General features: G+C 37.6%; 1 protein-coding gene and 1 long non-coding RNA gene across 2 annotated transcripts; both read left to right on the top strand.

The window, feature by feature from the left end:
- Window positions 1-5,369: 5,369 nt before the first annotated feature.
- LOC141813076 (uncharacterized) lies at window positions 5,370-7,300 on the top strand. Its single transcript, XM_074700974.1, has 3 exons — window positions 5,370-5,848; window positions 6,267-6,344; window positions 7,113-7,300. The coding sequence occupies exons 1-3, from the start codon at window positions 5,518-5,520 to the stop codon at window positions 7,298-7,300; spliced, it is 597 nt and encodes a 198-aa protein (XP_074557075.1). The 5' UTR covers window positions 5,370-5,517.
- Window positions 7,301-14,735: 7,435 nt separating this feature from the next.
- LOC141812901 (uncharacterized) lies at window positions 14,736-15,551 on the top strand. The gene is made up of 3 exons (XR_012600364.1): window positions 14,736-14,831; window positions 15,054-15,229; window positions 15,327-15,551. It is a non-coding gene; the product is annotated as an uncharacterized LOC141812901 (long non-coding RNA).

Genomic DNA, 15,551 nt, shown 5'->3' with positions numbered 1-15,551 from the left:
ATAAGTTGTTAACTTATTAATCTAATTAAGACTCAATGAGCTACTTAATAATTAATAGAGTGATCGTTTAACAGTTAACGGTAAATAAATTGAGAATTGATTAAGTTACTTAAGTTAAGTAAAGTAATGTTTAGTTATTAATCAGGTTAATTATTGATTAATGATCAGGTTATTCATTGGGGGATAACTCCTAGGTTTAATGTTGAAATCTATAGGATTTACTATATTGTAAGTGTAGACATGAAATTAATTAGTTGGATTAGATTGCTATTGATTATGGCATTAGAGTAACATGATTTAGATCAGGTTGTTACCATGATTAATTAGATTAAGAAGTTTAATTAGATAATTAACAAGTCGATTTAAAGTATTAATTGATTTAATATGTAGTTAATAATGGATTGATCAATTTAATTAAATTAATAGAAAATGATAAGTTGTGTTAATCATAATTGGTGATTAGGTTAACCTGGGGGTTAATCTTAGCTAGGGTTTGACCTATCGTAGAATTTAATATAATATTATGCTTAATGGTGTTGTATGTTGAAAATTTACGAGGAGGATTTTATTAAGGGTTTTATTGCGACGATTCGTTAATCAGGTGGGTACTCTCTGTGCTTGGTCAACACAGGTTCTCTTTTCGTAGTGCATGATTTCTTTATTACTATTCTTATCATAGTTGATTTCATTCCTATACCTGTTGTTATCCCTTGTGATACCTGTTGCTTGCTACAGTTGACCCTTGATATGATCCTTCCTGATTCATTATTTGATGACCTAGTTGACCTTTGTTCTAATGACCTTCCTATTGAACTCTGATACTTCGACCTTAGTTAGTTGGCTAATGTTTCTTTGATACCTTGAAGTGGGTACTGTGTTTGGTCATATAGTGCATGATTACCTATCCTTATTACAGTTGTTCCTTGATTCATTACTTGATGCTTACCGTTGACCTACTGATACTTCGACCTTAGCATATCGTTGCTTGATTATCGCATATCGTGGTTGGCTCTTAGTATTGTTAAAGATCAGTTGTTGGAGTTGTGCAATATGTCCTGTTTGGCCCCTCAGTTCACTGCCCCGAGGGGGGGTGACTGGGGAGTGTAGAGTGCGGACAGTGACTTGCACTTGATTATGTCCTGTTTGGCCCCTCAGTTCACTGCCCCGAGGGGGGGTGACTGGGGAGTGTAGAGTGCGGATAGTGACATACATTGGATTAAGTCCTGTTTGGCCCCTCAGTTCATTCCCGAGGAGTGACTGGGGAGTGTAGAGTGCGGACAGTGACTTGTTGTTGATTGCGTTGTTTATTGCGTTTTGACATGCATTTATTGTTGTTTACTGCATTTATAGTTGCTGCACTTGTTGTATATGATTATGGACTTGTTGTTATATGACTACTGCATTCGTATGACATGACATACATGATTAACATATTGTATGTTGATCTTGCTTCTGAATATCATGTTGAAACTGTATACCTTTTTGACATCCATGCTTATATTATTTGATACCTTGCTATATTGTGCACTTTCCTTCTAGTACCCACTGAGTATTTATACTCACCACCCAGACCCTGGGGTTTCTTGTCTCCCCAGGTTATAGATAGGTTTTCCTTGGAGCTTGGAGATCGGCCGGACTGCCCCCATCTCACAGCAGAGCGACGTGGATGTTCCTTCGTGTGTTTCTTTTTGGATTGTGAGTACTTTGTATGGTTTCCGGATTTTACATGGATGTGAAATTTTGTATTGTTTCCGATGTGTGGTTTTCGGTTTGCACTCGGAGGTGTGGTTTCGGGTTTTAATTGTATGTGTTGGATATGTGTATGTGGCCGTGTGGACCTTTGGTGATGTAGTAGTTTTGTATTTACTTATGTTGAACCGTATTTTTGGCCGTGTTGGCCTTTATGTTATTATGTACTCAGGAAATTGTCATGGTTACTGGGGAGATGCTGTCGAAATTTTTCGGACAGACTCCTGGGGCGTGACATCATGTGTAATAATTGGCAAAATTCTAAAAATATAAAAGGGTGCACTTTTAAAATTATTTATCTAAAATACGAACCCTTCTATTTGTTGGGTTGCAAGGGTGCAAACATAGTCCCACATCTAAAACACATGGGAAAGATCATGAGTTTAAAAGGATGGAAAGTATCTCCATTGACATGAGGCCTTTTGGAGAGAGTCCAAAAATAAAACCATGAGAGTTTAGGCCCAAAGTGGACAATATCATGCCATTGTGGAGATGTGAACATTCTTTAGACCCAACAATTGGTATCAGAGTGAGGCCGCTCTTCACCCGACTAACCGCCGGATGAGCCATGATCCAGATCTAACCATGTGGGGACCTCGGGGAAAACAAAGGAAGTAGGGGAGGCTCGGACCATGAGGACATGGCAGCCGGACCATGAGAAATGGTAGCGGAGCTTCCAGTGGTCCTTTGTTTGAGGGGGGAGATTGTTGGGTTGCAAGGGTGCAAACATAGTCCCACATCTAAAACACATGGGAAAGATCATGAGTTTAAAAGGATGGAAAGTATCTCCATTGACATGAGGCCTTTTGGGGAGAGCCCAAGAATAAAACCATGAGGGCTTAGGCCCAAAGTGGACAATATCATGCCATTGTGGAGATGTGAACATTCTTTAGACCCAACACTATTCTGTAAAAAAAATGGAATCCGCCACCTCAACGGTCCCATACGGTCGTGTTAGGACCTTGTAAGCTAGAAGGGGGGTTGAATAGCTTCACTTGAACAAACTTAAACTTTTGTCGATGAAGAATCCTTGCTACACATCCTCTCAACTCAACAATGCTAATGCGAAGGATTTACTTGGTATCCACCTCCTTGAGGCGACTAATCCAAGGATCTTCACTCAGCTCACTCTTCCACTATATCTTCTCCTTCTCGGACAAACCCCAAAGGCGGAGAAACCTTCTTACAACAGATTACAAGTTGTATACAAACAACCAAGCAATACAAGGAAGAAGAAGAGTAAAGATGTTACACAAAAATGATGAGAATGCTTCTTCTTCTTCAAGAGGTTGCTCCAAGCTTTTTAGATGAACACCAGCAGGTTTCTTGATCACTAGAGCACAAGGACTTGGAGCATAAATAGTGTTGAGTTGATACCTCCATGAATAACTCTTCACCATTTAAACAGGTTCAGTGTTTATGTCATCAGTCGACTGATTTTACCATACCAGTTGATTGATTTAGTCAAACCCAGAAAATGGCTACTGAACTGCTGAAGTCACGTCTGATTTCTGTCGGAATTTAAACTTCAGTCGACTAACTTTTCCCATTAGTCGACTGATTTTATTTCAGTCTGACTGATGTGGATGATCAGTCGAGTCATTTAACCTTCTGTTCGCTGACAGTCGACTGAAGTAAAATCCAAGTCGATTCTCTTCAAGATAACCTCAGTCGACTGATCTCCAACCTCAGTCAACTGATCAAGGAATCTGACTCGACTATCGTGTGTTTCAGTCGGCTAACGCAGTTGACTGACCTTACCAAATCAGGACTGTCTTCATAATATAGTGGCTGAAATGAAGTCTTACCGAGTTCTTTCCTCGCTTGATCAAGTGTTTGGTCGTCGACCTTCTTGATCTTCATTTGCCTTATCCTATAAGGACTTTCTCATGCCAAGAGCTCGCCTCTTGGACTTCCTTGCTTGATCAAGAGTTTGGTCGTCGACCTTCTTGATCTTCATTTGCCTTACCCTGTAAGGACTTTCTCATGCCAAGAGCTCGCCTCTTGGACTTCCCTTTTGTCTCACGTCCGGTCTTCTTACCCGCAAGGACTTTCCTCCATTTGCCTTACCCTTGTAAGGACTTTTCCGTGCCAAGAGCTCGCTCTTCGACCATTTTGGACTTCCCTTTTGCCTTACGTCCGGTCTTCTCACCCGCAAGGACTTTCCTCCATTTGCCTTACCCTTGTAAGGACTTTCCCATGCAAGAGCCCGCTCCTTCGACCCTCTCGGACTTCCCTTTTGCCTTACGTCCAGTCTTCTCACCCGTAAGGACTTTCCTCCATTTGCCTTACCTTGTAAGAACTTTTGCTCACCAAGTGTTCGGTCAACCTTGACTCACTTGGACTTTCCTCTTGCCAACTTTCATATTGGACTTTCCATCTCGTGCCAAGTATCTGGTCCTCCATGACCCACTTGGACTTTTCACCATCAAGTATTCAGTCAACCTAGACTTACTTGACATCTTGTCAACATATTGATCAAATATCAAAATCCAAATCAAGTCAAACCGAGCTTGGCCAACTTGGTCAACATTGACCTGAGGTTGATTGCACCAACAATCTCCCCCTTTTTGATGTTTGACAATATGCACTACTAGAAAAATGTTAATAGACAACGCCCCAAAGACAACGGTTTTTAGCAAAAGCGTTGTGGTATTTCAATTTACAACGTTTTTAGTCAAAAGCGTTGTCTTTTGAAATCAAAAGACAACGTTTGTACAGAAAGCGTTGTCTATTAGCGTTTATTTTGGGTCAACCACAACACTTTACAAAAGCGTTGTCGAAAACGTTGTCTTTTAGCGGGTTTTTTTGCTAAAGACAACGCTTTTAAAAGTATTGTCGTTTAGTGTTGTCGTTGATGGTTTATATCCAGGGTTTTTTATCGGGCGAGTCCGCGATTTCCTTCGTACGCCTCCCTCTTCTCTCCCGCACCATTTTCGTCCCTCTCCCGCTCTCGCACCTCTAGCTCGTCTTCTCCCCCGCGCCGCATTTTCGTGCCTCTCCCGCCCCCTCTCGCACCTCTAGCTAGTAGCTACTCTTCTCCCGCCCCCCCCCCTTTCGTGCCTCTCCTCTTCTCCCGCCCCTTTCGCACCTCTAGCTCCTCTTCGCGCCGTTGTGAAGAGGCGAAGACGAAGATAGAACAGAAGCCGCATCCGGTGCTCCTCCAGGCCCGTGCTCCCGTCTAGGGCGGTGCTCCTCCAGGCCCGTGCTCCTCCAGTACGTACGGTGACCTCCTTGTGCTCCTCCCGTGCTCCTCCAGTTCTCCGAGTTCTAAGTACGGCTTCAATCTTTTTTCTTCGATTAGGGTTAGATTATATTTTTAACATATTGTCCGCAGATTGATGGGCTCGCGTTTTTGATAGATCTAGGTTTTTTTTCTGCTCGTTGAGTGATTGGATCTATGATTTACGTTATCAACTTTGATGATGCGTGTTGATGGTTTCTTCTTCGAATCCACGGGTGTTTTTGATGTTTATTGTCTGTGTTTTGTTATTCCACATCGATCTAGATATTTCTTCCTCAGCTTTGATCTCTCACCGTAAATATGTAGTCACTTTCCTGATCCAATTTTCTTTGAGAAAGCTCCATCTGATTGTTTAATTGATTTCGTTTCCAGAACCGCATTCGTGTTCATTCTTCCTCGAACTTGGTTAGTCAACGCGGTAGTATGCTTCTTGCCGCAAGATAATTTGCAGGAAAAAAGAGAGGATGGCTCTGGACGCTGCTTGCTTTTGAAGAGAAACGACAATGAATTGACATGCTCCGTCAATGGCGATGTTGCAGAAGGGGTTCTCCTTCTTCAGAAGCCTTGGGTGGTTTGATGCTAAGAACAGTGATTTGATCAGTAAACAGGAAGCTTCTCCGTCTCTGAAAATCCAACTTGACAAAGAAATATACAGGCCAGGTGACACATTTATAGCTACGGTTGAAATATCTATCCCACAAATTTCAAACAGACATCCTGATGGACAGCATTGGACGAACCAAATTTCTTCATTTTTACTCGATAACTTTAGTTATGAAATCAAGGGTGTTGAGAAGATGGATTCTCAGTGGTTTGCAACTCAAAAGCCGTTACCTGGATTAAAACAAAGGAGAGGTAAGTCCCTCTTGCTAATTTATAGATAATCTTTATGCACTATGAGATGCTAGTTGCAATATACACTCAACTGCTTCTCCCTTTTAACTCACTGGATTTGGAAACAAAGTTTGAGTTTCTTTTTTGCTACCATTGGAGGTTATTCTGAAAATTGTTTGGGTGTTTCAAGGGGAAAAGCACTTTTTTCCTGAGATTATTCTCAAAGACAGTTTAAATTTAGCTGACATCCAATAATTTTTTATAGATCTCAATGATTTCTGAAGTTTGTCAGCAGCCATTCTTTAGATGTTTTGGTACATAAATCAATATTTTGTCCTAACTCCTAAGTAGAGAACAAGTATATTTTGTCCTAAGTAGAGAACAAGTACATAATCTTTAGAATGATTATTTACTTAATGTTTGAACTACTGTTTATCAGGTGAACGTTTGTTTCTTGATTGTACTGCACCATCAATTGTTTCAAAGGTGATGATACCGTCTGGATGTAGCAAAACATGTAAGCAGTTCTTTTGCAATCTGTGCAGGATTTTAAATTTTCTACATAGACGCAACTGAGGACAAATATGAATTATTGATGCGTTGCTTCTATTGTTTGGCCTGTATTAGTATGTCTGAGTTCTTGCTATTTTTGAGATACTCGAAATTGAAAGCAATATTATGTGGAATGGTTTTGTTCTTTTCTTTTCTGGGTAATACTTTATGATCAATTTTATTTTCAACTCTCCTATCCTGGGTGATATTTTAGTTGGAACAAAATTTTCCCATATATCTGTCTTCTCTTTCCAGATACAGGATAATAGGAGATATAATAAACTAGCATCACTAGGCCACTCATGGCTTTGTGAGTTTATTTATGGTATGCTAGACTATGAACAGTGACCACCTTCTGCAGGCTATCTCCAAATAAACGAGAACTAAAGACAAACATAATGAGAAAAAGGAAAACAAACACTTCGTATGTATAATACTTCACGAGATTGATCTAGTTCTCAGAGCTCAATGTTTCAATTTATAAAACATCAGGAAAATTTTCAAGCTGCATTGCAATTTGATATCCATAAGTTCCTCCACCTCTATGTGTTTCCACAGTTTTCAATCCTATCTGGCACAAGTTGTCTATGTGTTTCCATAAGTTCCTCCCTCTCCCCCTGTTCATTATATGTTAGTCTATTTTTGGTAGTAGAGGAATTTTATATATTTCACTCGAATAATAAGAATCATAAGATATTTTCTTTCCTGTTGGATTGTTAAACAACTTATGCAGATGTGGTACGTATTGAGCTGCCGCAGATTTTGCCACCATCTTATAGGGGTGTAAGCATTCGATATATTTATTATGTCAGAGTTGCTATTTCTGGAAGGTGGCTTGGACGGGAGAACAATGATCATAGTGTAGGGTCAACATATGATTCAATTCAAGTGGTTAGTTTCAAAATCTTGAACTTACTTTGATAGTGAAAATTTTCATTGGATGAATGCTGCTTATCTTGATATTTTAATTAAATTATTATATGAAAAGTGAAAACTGATTATTACCCTTCCACATTTATATTCTCTCTCCTATTTCATTATGGCAATTGTATGTTTTGGACCTTCTAGTCTTGGATTGCTGCACCTTTGATAAAAACCACCCATCGTCAACTGATTCATTTGGTTGAGTCTATGATGCTTTTTCTTGAGGAACAAGATGTATGGACTTATTTTACATCTGATATTATGTTGATTTCTTTTTTTTCGTTCCTAAATGTTTTTGCTTTCACATCATTAATCCTTTATTTTATCTCCTTACCCTTAAATTTTGCTCAATAACGTGTACCTCTACTTTGTTTCCATATTGAATAAAAAGTAAAAACTTACACCTTACAACGCAGGTGCTCAAAACATAATCTTAATTGAAAATTTTGTTAGGAGAAATTGATGAGGTGCGTTCCGAGGTGGCAGACTGTATACAAGATCATATTTATGAGTAGGTATGGAATGCTGATCTCCATAATTCCATTTATTTGTAATAAATATATTTGTTTGTGATTAATTCTGCTGCTGTTGTTGTGTATGGAATGTTGATCTCTATAGTTCATTGTGTATAATTCTGCTGTTTGTGATTAATTCTGCTGCTGCTGTTTATGAGTAGGTATGGAATACTGATCTCCATAGTTCATTGTGTATAAATCTGCTGCTGTTGTGCCCATATTTTGGATAAATTAGTATTATCTTTTGGCAGGTTGGTATTTGGCAGATGGACCTGTTCTATTTCTGCTGCTGTTACTTGGTGATGCTAATGTTGTACCCATACTTGGTGATGCACTTGCTGTTAATTACTTGTGTTGCTAATGTTGTGATGCACCTGTTCTATTTCTGCTGCTGTTGGAGGATATTCTGTTGCGTTGAAACCTTTGTTATGGACCTGCTGCTGTTAATTATGGAGCTTCTATGTTGGAAGTTGTAATTTGAATTTGTGTTATGAACTTGTATAAGTTGTATGTTATCGACCTGCTGTATGTTATGAACCTGCTGTAAGAATGGTTTTTGTGTGAATATAAGTTGTATGTTTTGTACCTCTGATTGAGTAAATTTTGTAGCCAATAGTTTTGTATTTACAAAATATATTAATTCTTATTTACTGCTAAAAAAATCAAAAGACAACGCTTTTAAAAACGTTGCAAAAACCCAAGCAATTTGTAAAACAATTACAACGCTTTTTAACCGTTGCAAAATGTGTTGTCATACCTATTAAAAACAACGTTTTTAAAGCGTCGCAAAAAATGTTGTAATATTTACAACGCTTTTTCTGCGTTGCGAAGGTGTTGTCGATGTTAACAAAGACAACGCTTAAAAAGCGTTGTCGTTGAGGGACCCCTTTTACAACAGGGCCTCTTACAACGCTTTTTACCCCACAAAGACAACGCGTTTTTCGCGTTGTCTATTAACATTTTTCTAGTAGTGAAAATAAAGATGCAACTGATAAACTCGGCTCATTCTCAAAGTTGTTGGAAGGAGAAGAACAAAGACGCGAGAGTGACAATGACGTCGCGGCTCAAAGGCGTCAGGACCCGCAGTGGTCGGCTAGCAGCGTTGCTGCTGGCAACAGCGTCGTAACACAGAGCAGAAGGGTGGTCGCAATGCTGGGAGGAGACGGCGTCGCATTAGGGCAGAAGGTTGGTCGCGTGGGAGAGGGAGCGACTAGGGTTTCGCTCGCTTTAAATCGCATCCTTCACGACTTTCTCTCCGAGGAAGGCGGAAACCGCTCACGCAATCTCCATTTTTTACCAATTCTAACACTTATTCCTCCCCAATTCTCTTCCAATCTTCCACTTCCAGAATAATTAATTCTGTCCGACGTCAATTGGTATCAGAGCTTTTAGATCCGATGGATCATCGTCATGGTGATTATCATGGTCGTGACAGACAAGTTTTGGCAGAGGAAGTCTCACACCTTGAACGTTACACGCATGATGAGATTCTTGATCTACATAGACAAGTTACAAAGTTATCCCAGCGTCTAGCAGCACAAGATTGTAAAAGTCAGCTCTTAGATCCGATGGATCGTCGTCGTGGTCCTGATCGTGGTGGTGATAGGCAGGTTCCGAATGAAGAAGCCTCGTACCATGATCGTAGCACTCGATACGAGATACTTCAAGATCTACAGAGACAAGTCACAATGTCATTCCAGTGTCTAGAGGTGCAAGATCATAAAAGCATAAGTTCCTTTATTCTCCTTTTGAAAATTCATTAATTTTCAATCGAGGAGAGATGTCGAAGCACAAGATGGTTTTGAGAAATTCGGGATCAACCGCCCCACCACCTACAATTGCAAAAGAACACCGGCTCTGCAGCACCTCTATGTTCCCCTCTTCCTCCTATGACGATGAGGACAACCATGAAGATGAGGATCTCGACAACATCGAGTATGATCAATCCTACTCTCTCGATTGTTCGATCATATGACGCGACGAATGTAAGATGATGACAAGATGACAATGCTGACGAATATAAACCTAGACGAAGCATTGATCAAATCAAATGTCCGATGATCAGAAGGTTCACGATGATCCTGAGTTTCATTCAGCATGAAGAAAATGAGATCAAGTTCCAACGTCTAATGGCGCAAGATCTTGAAGATCGTGAGGTATGTGGTCAAGATCATGATAGGCAGGTTCCAAATGAGGAAGCCTTACACTATGATGGTAGTGCCCGAAATCTTAAAGGTCATAAGTTCTTTTCTTTTTTACTTTGATACAATTTTTCTTGAGAAAGATATGGACGCCAAGATCGAAATAGTCGGTATCCAATTTATGATGAAGACGAGACCGAGTTAATTAGCGAGCCAATGTATGACGAAGTATTTTATGATGATGATTGTGAGATTCCAGATGACAGGTTATCTGAGGATGCAGTTTATATTCTCTCAGAAGTACAACAACTACCTAGAGATTTTACTGAGTCAATATCAAATGATCTTCCTCCCATTCCACCACTTACACAACGACTTTTGATTCATCAGCACTTAAAGATTTTTTTTATTTTGAAGACACTATCCTGAACTCGAGGATGAGTTCTTTTCAACTGGGTCATCTGATGCAAGAGCATCTAGCAACACGATTAGTTCATGTCTTTTGATACAATTATATTCCCCTCCAAGCTGTGATGAGAACAACAAACCACTACCAACCTCCCTTTTGGGCTTTGAAATTGGACGATTGAGACTACCGACAAAAAAGATGATCAATTTGTGGCCTTTTAATGTCATACTCGTTAGTGGACTAACAAAGATTCCTAAAGTCCAGCAATTACTAGAAGATTTTGCCAAATTAATATTAGATGATCTTCTTCCTAGGCGACCATCTTACACTATAAACTCAAGGACGAGTTCTTTCAACCTGGGGTGACTGATGCACGAAGATATAAATAATACATACAAGTTGTGCCTTCTGAGTCACTTGAAGACTTGTGGCAATTTTAATGTGAAGCATTCGAAAGATTTTTATTATTATTTTTGATAATTTTATTTTTTGTAATTTTTGAAGTTTTTATTATTTAGAGTAGTTTTGAAATTTTCTATTTTTTTAAGGATTTTTTAAATCCATCTAGGATTTTTAGGATTGAGTTTGTTAATAATTTTTCTTAGGATTTTATATTGGAGTCCCGTTTAGATTTTTAGGATTTTGAGTCTATTAAGAAATTATCCTTTTTATGAAGAATCTTTCTTTTAGAGTTTGTTAAAAAATTTCATTTTTATTAGGAATCTTTTTTTCAAATTTATTAAGAAAATTTTCTTTTTATAGGAATCTTAAGGTTTGAGACTATATAAACATCTTATGAGATGATGTTTAGGGAAAAAGAAGTTTTGGTTTAATAATATTTTTGGCAATGTCGTTTATTTCCTTATCTCTTGTTATTCTTCTGAATTAACATGTTTTAGAAGATTATTTTCGGTGTTCGCAGTCGAACCAACGGATTCAATATTGTCCCTAGAATAATCGCTATCCCACCCGGCGTCAAATTGTGCTGGATTTAGGATTCTATGAGAAGCATTCAAACATGAGATTTTAGATTGAATGCTCGACTATTTAGAATTCAATTGGCATATTCATATTCGATAGGAGTTTTAGATTCAAGGGATTTCGTAGAAAAAGTTTTGAGATTTAAAATAAGATTCAAATGTGTGATTATAGGTTAAGATTGAAAAATAAGTTTTGAGATTCAATAAAAATCTTTGAATTCGAACATGATGTTTTAAATTCAAAACTCAATAAAAAGATTTTGAGACTCAACGAATAGATACATTTTCAAGATTTTAGATTAAACCTCGGGATTCAAGAAGATTAAACATAGAGTTCTAGTTTAAATTGAATATCGAGGTTTAGGAACACATTGGTGAGTCAATAACAACAATTGAGTGTGAGTTTGGGTGTTTACCTTGGAGAGTCGAGGATTAATAGACAAGAACAACAGTTGAGGCACTAATTCAATTTCAAAGATCAAATTTAAGGATTCAAGAACTCAAGATTTGAAATTGGTACTCTTTCTTATATTGGACACTGAAATTGAGATTTAAACTCGAACTTAAGTATTAAAACTTGAGATACAAGAAAGAATCTAAAGTCTAAAGGTTGAAGACTTATGAGTAGGGATCATATTCGAGATTAAAAAAATCAAAATTAAAGCTTCGAGAATAAGATTCTTTAAGATTGAGATAGATTCAGGATTCAACGAGCAACATTCAAATCAGATATTGTACTTTAAACACTCCACTATATAGGATTCAACTTCCAAATTAGGAGTTTCAAGCCCAACCGATTCAATAGAAAGCCTCAAAATTCTCAAACAAAATTTAAATTCATGATTGGAGGTCGAGATGTAGAAAAGTTTGGAAATTGAATAGACATCTTTGAATTCGAATGCAAAATTTTAAAATTAGGACTCAAGAAAAACATTTCAATACTCAATGAACAAAAACAAATTTGAGAATTTAGATTAAAGCTTAGGATTCAAGAAGATTCAACAAAGAGCTTCTAGTTTAAATTGAAGATCGAGGTTCGGGAACATGATTGATTAGTTCAATAATAATAATCGAGTGTGAGTTCAAGGCTCTACCATCGAGAGTCTAGGATTAGGAGACAAGAACAACATTCAAGATTTGAGTTTGAAATGGAATTTAAGGATCCAACAACTCAAGATTCGACATTGGTACTCAATTTTTCTGACATTGGACACTAAAATTCAGATTCGAGATTAAAAAAATTAAACTTAAAGTTGAGAACAATATTCTTAAAGATTGAGATGGATTCAGGATTTGACGAGCAACATTCAAACTTGAGATTGTAGATCGAATAATCCACTATTTAGGATCCAACTTACCGATTAATATTCATTATAAGAGTTTGAGACCCAAGGGAATCCATAGCAAGTTTTGAGATTCTAAAATAAGTTCAAATGCATGATTGGAGGTGGAGATTAAAAAACAAGTTTCGAGATTTAACATAAATCTTTGAATTCAAATATGAAGTTATAAATTCAAGACTCAACAAAAAGAGTTTGGACTCCACGTATATATAAAAAAGACAAAATTTTAGATTAAAGCTCAGAATTCTAGAAGATTCAGTAGATAACTCTAGTTTAAATCAAAGATCGAGCTTCAAGAACATGATTGATGAATCAATAACAACAATGAGTTCAAGGCTCCACCTTCGAGAGTCTAGGATTGGGAGACGAGAAGAACACTCAAGCTTTGAGTTGAAAGATGAATATAAAGATTAAAGAACTCAAGATTTGACATTGGTACTCAATTTTTCTGATATTAGACACATAAATTGAGATTTAAATTCAAGCTTAAGTATCAAAATTTGGGGTTCAAGAATGAAACTAAAGTCGAAAGGTTCAAGAGTCATCAATAGAGATCAGATTCAAGATTAAAAAAAATCAAAATTAAAGTTTTGAGAACAATATTCTTAAAGATATGAATTCAAGATTTGATGAGCACAATTCAAACCCATGAGAGAAAAATCTCAAGAACCTACAACGAATTGAAGAAAGAAAGAAGGAAAGTCTAAATCGATAAGAAGGATGAAAAGAACTTCAACCCACTTAGGAAAATCGAACCTTGGTATAGAGGAAGAGGGAAGATGCCACAACCTTAAGATGGAGGTTGATAAGTTCTTGAACGCCATAAGGGGATGTCTTGATAAGTTCTAATTCAATGAAGAACCAACAAGTGAGAGCCTCACTATGCTTTAAATTGAAAAATGCCCCCGAGGCATAGCTGAGTTAGTTACGACGAAGCAAAGTTGCAAAAGATGGCAAGGGTTTGAATCTTACTGAAGCCGATATAATACCTTCTTTCGTCATGACCAACTGCAGTTTCTCGATATACCTCCTCACAGATGGTCATGGGGCCGACCGTGTGGGGCTGCTAGGGTGGCGGATTTCGCCTTTAACAAAAAAAAATATATCAAAAGATACATGTGTGGCCGTCACCTTCTTTATTAATTGGGATGTTTGTCCAAATAAGCTGTTCAGTGGCGTCGGTGAGCCATCGCTGCGTGGCCGCCGAGCGAGAAGGCTCTTCCGCACATGGAGGCGGAGATGCCCGCTGTTGTTCTTCTCGCTGTCTTTGTTTTCTATAATTTATCTCTCATTCTCTCTTTCTTCGGCGCAAAGTTGCCATTTGACAGTGAGTTACTCTTTGAACATTTGTTAACAATCAGATATTCTATAATCTTGAACATTTTGCAGATTTAGTTAGCCTCCACCAACAGCTTAATATGCCTAGGTTTATTCTACATGGTGGTCAACATGTTGGAAATCTGTCATAAGTCAATATTGCAACGTTACTATTATATTCTATGTAGAAACTTTAATTTCATTGTCTTATGTTGGAATTATTTCTTTTTACTGTTGAAGATCATATATTTCTTGTCTTTCTTTCTTGGATATATTTTGTGTACATGTAGTACTGTATGCTCAATGTTCATGTTTTTACTGTGTACAAGTTTTGTCTTATCTTGTCTTTCTAGCGGAAATCAAAATTGAATATTTTTTCATTGGTATTTCAATAACAAAAACAAAATAAATTTCTTGATGCAGATGGAGAGATACATGGAGATGATCACGGACAAACATGAATCAGAGGAAGAGGTGGGCCTGGTGGATCCAAGGAAGATAAGGAGAGGGAGCAGAAAGTACTACAGATGTATGGAGAAGGGTCTCCTAACAACTATCTTCATATAACAGCTATCTACAAATAATAATTATCTTCTAACATTTATTTTGTTGTGATATGCTTCATTCTGACCCAAATAATGTATTTGAAACTTTTGCATTTTTGTTTTCTCTGTTAATATATATTTTTATACTGTAATCATTACCTGTTTTGATTTGTGCAGTTCTTTAACACTCCACCATACGCATGTGAACCATCAAGCCTCCCAAAGTATCCACCAAGCAAGGAGATGGATGCTAAACTGAGAGATGAAGAAGCAAGAAGGTATTCACAATTATTCTTACTGATTTCTTTTGTTTATTCCCAATGGATCATGGAAAATGAATCACTTCCCTTTGCCTCCTGAAATCGCCTTTTAAAATATAGTTTCCCCTATAGGCTATCTCTGTTTTGTTAAAAAAAAATATACGGTTTGTTTTGAATGAAATATATGGTCTTGCTTCTGCCGTTTAAGAAAATAATACTATATTCTGCTTGTCTGTGTAGCTTTTGGAATATGTTGTTATCTTGGAACTGCTTTTCTATGGGTGGTCAATGTACTGCGAAGACACCATCATAATGACACTCAAGATAGGGTCAAATGGTAAAACGACATAAGTAACATGGTAGCTTCTTTTTAGAAATTCAATGCTCATGCTGAAACAAAAGAAGCAAAATTGCAGGTATCTTAGTTTTTATATGTATTTATATGTACAAAACTATGTTAGTTCACTTTTTTGCATCTACATCCGTTTGCTGAAAAAGTCTCTTGCCTTTTAGGAACAGATGAGGACGAAGAGGATGATGATGATTCAGATGAGGACGAAGAGGATGATGATGAACAAGATGGCGAAGACTAGGAAGAGGACGATGGGGCTGAAGGTGATCCTTCTGAGGATGAAAACGTTGAGGGAATGTGTAATATGTTGCAAGAAGAATATTTGTGTTAGTTACTTTTGGTTATTTATAAATATTGAGGTGATTAAATATATCGGTGCTTTTCTA

This window comes from Curcuma longa, chromosome 20 (assembly GCF_044706935.1).
Source record: "Curcuma longa cultivar G26 ecotype Majalengka, Jawa Barat chromosome 20, ITB_CL_G26_1.1, whole genome shotgun sequence".
In the NCBI taxonomy this organism is placed as follows: domain Eukaryota; kingdom Viridiplantae; phylum Streptophyta; class Magnoliopsida; order Zingiberales; family Zingiberaceae; genus Curcuma; species Curcuma longa.
This window is presented reverse-complemented; position numbering and strand designations above follow the sequence as displayed.

Bases quoted from the DNA above. Each gene is read 5' to 3' on its own strand.
- LOC141813076 (XM_074700974.1), top strand. From the start codon at position 5,518: ATGGCGATGTTGCAGAAGGGGTTCTCCTTCTTCAGAAGCCTTGGGTGG. The intron at 5,849-6,266 runs GTAAGTCCCTCT...ACTGTTTATCAG, and splicing joins TGGATTAAAACAAAGGAGAG to GTGAACGTTTGTTTCTTGAT. The intron at 6,345-7,112 runs GTAAGCAGTTCT...CAACTTATGCAG, and splicing joins GTCTGGATGTAGCAAAACAT to ATGTGGTACGTATTGAGCTG.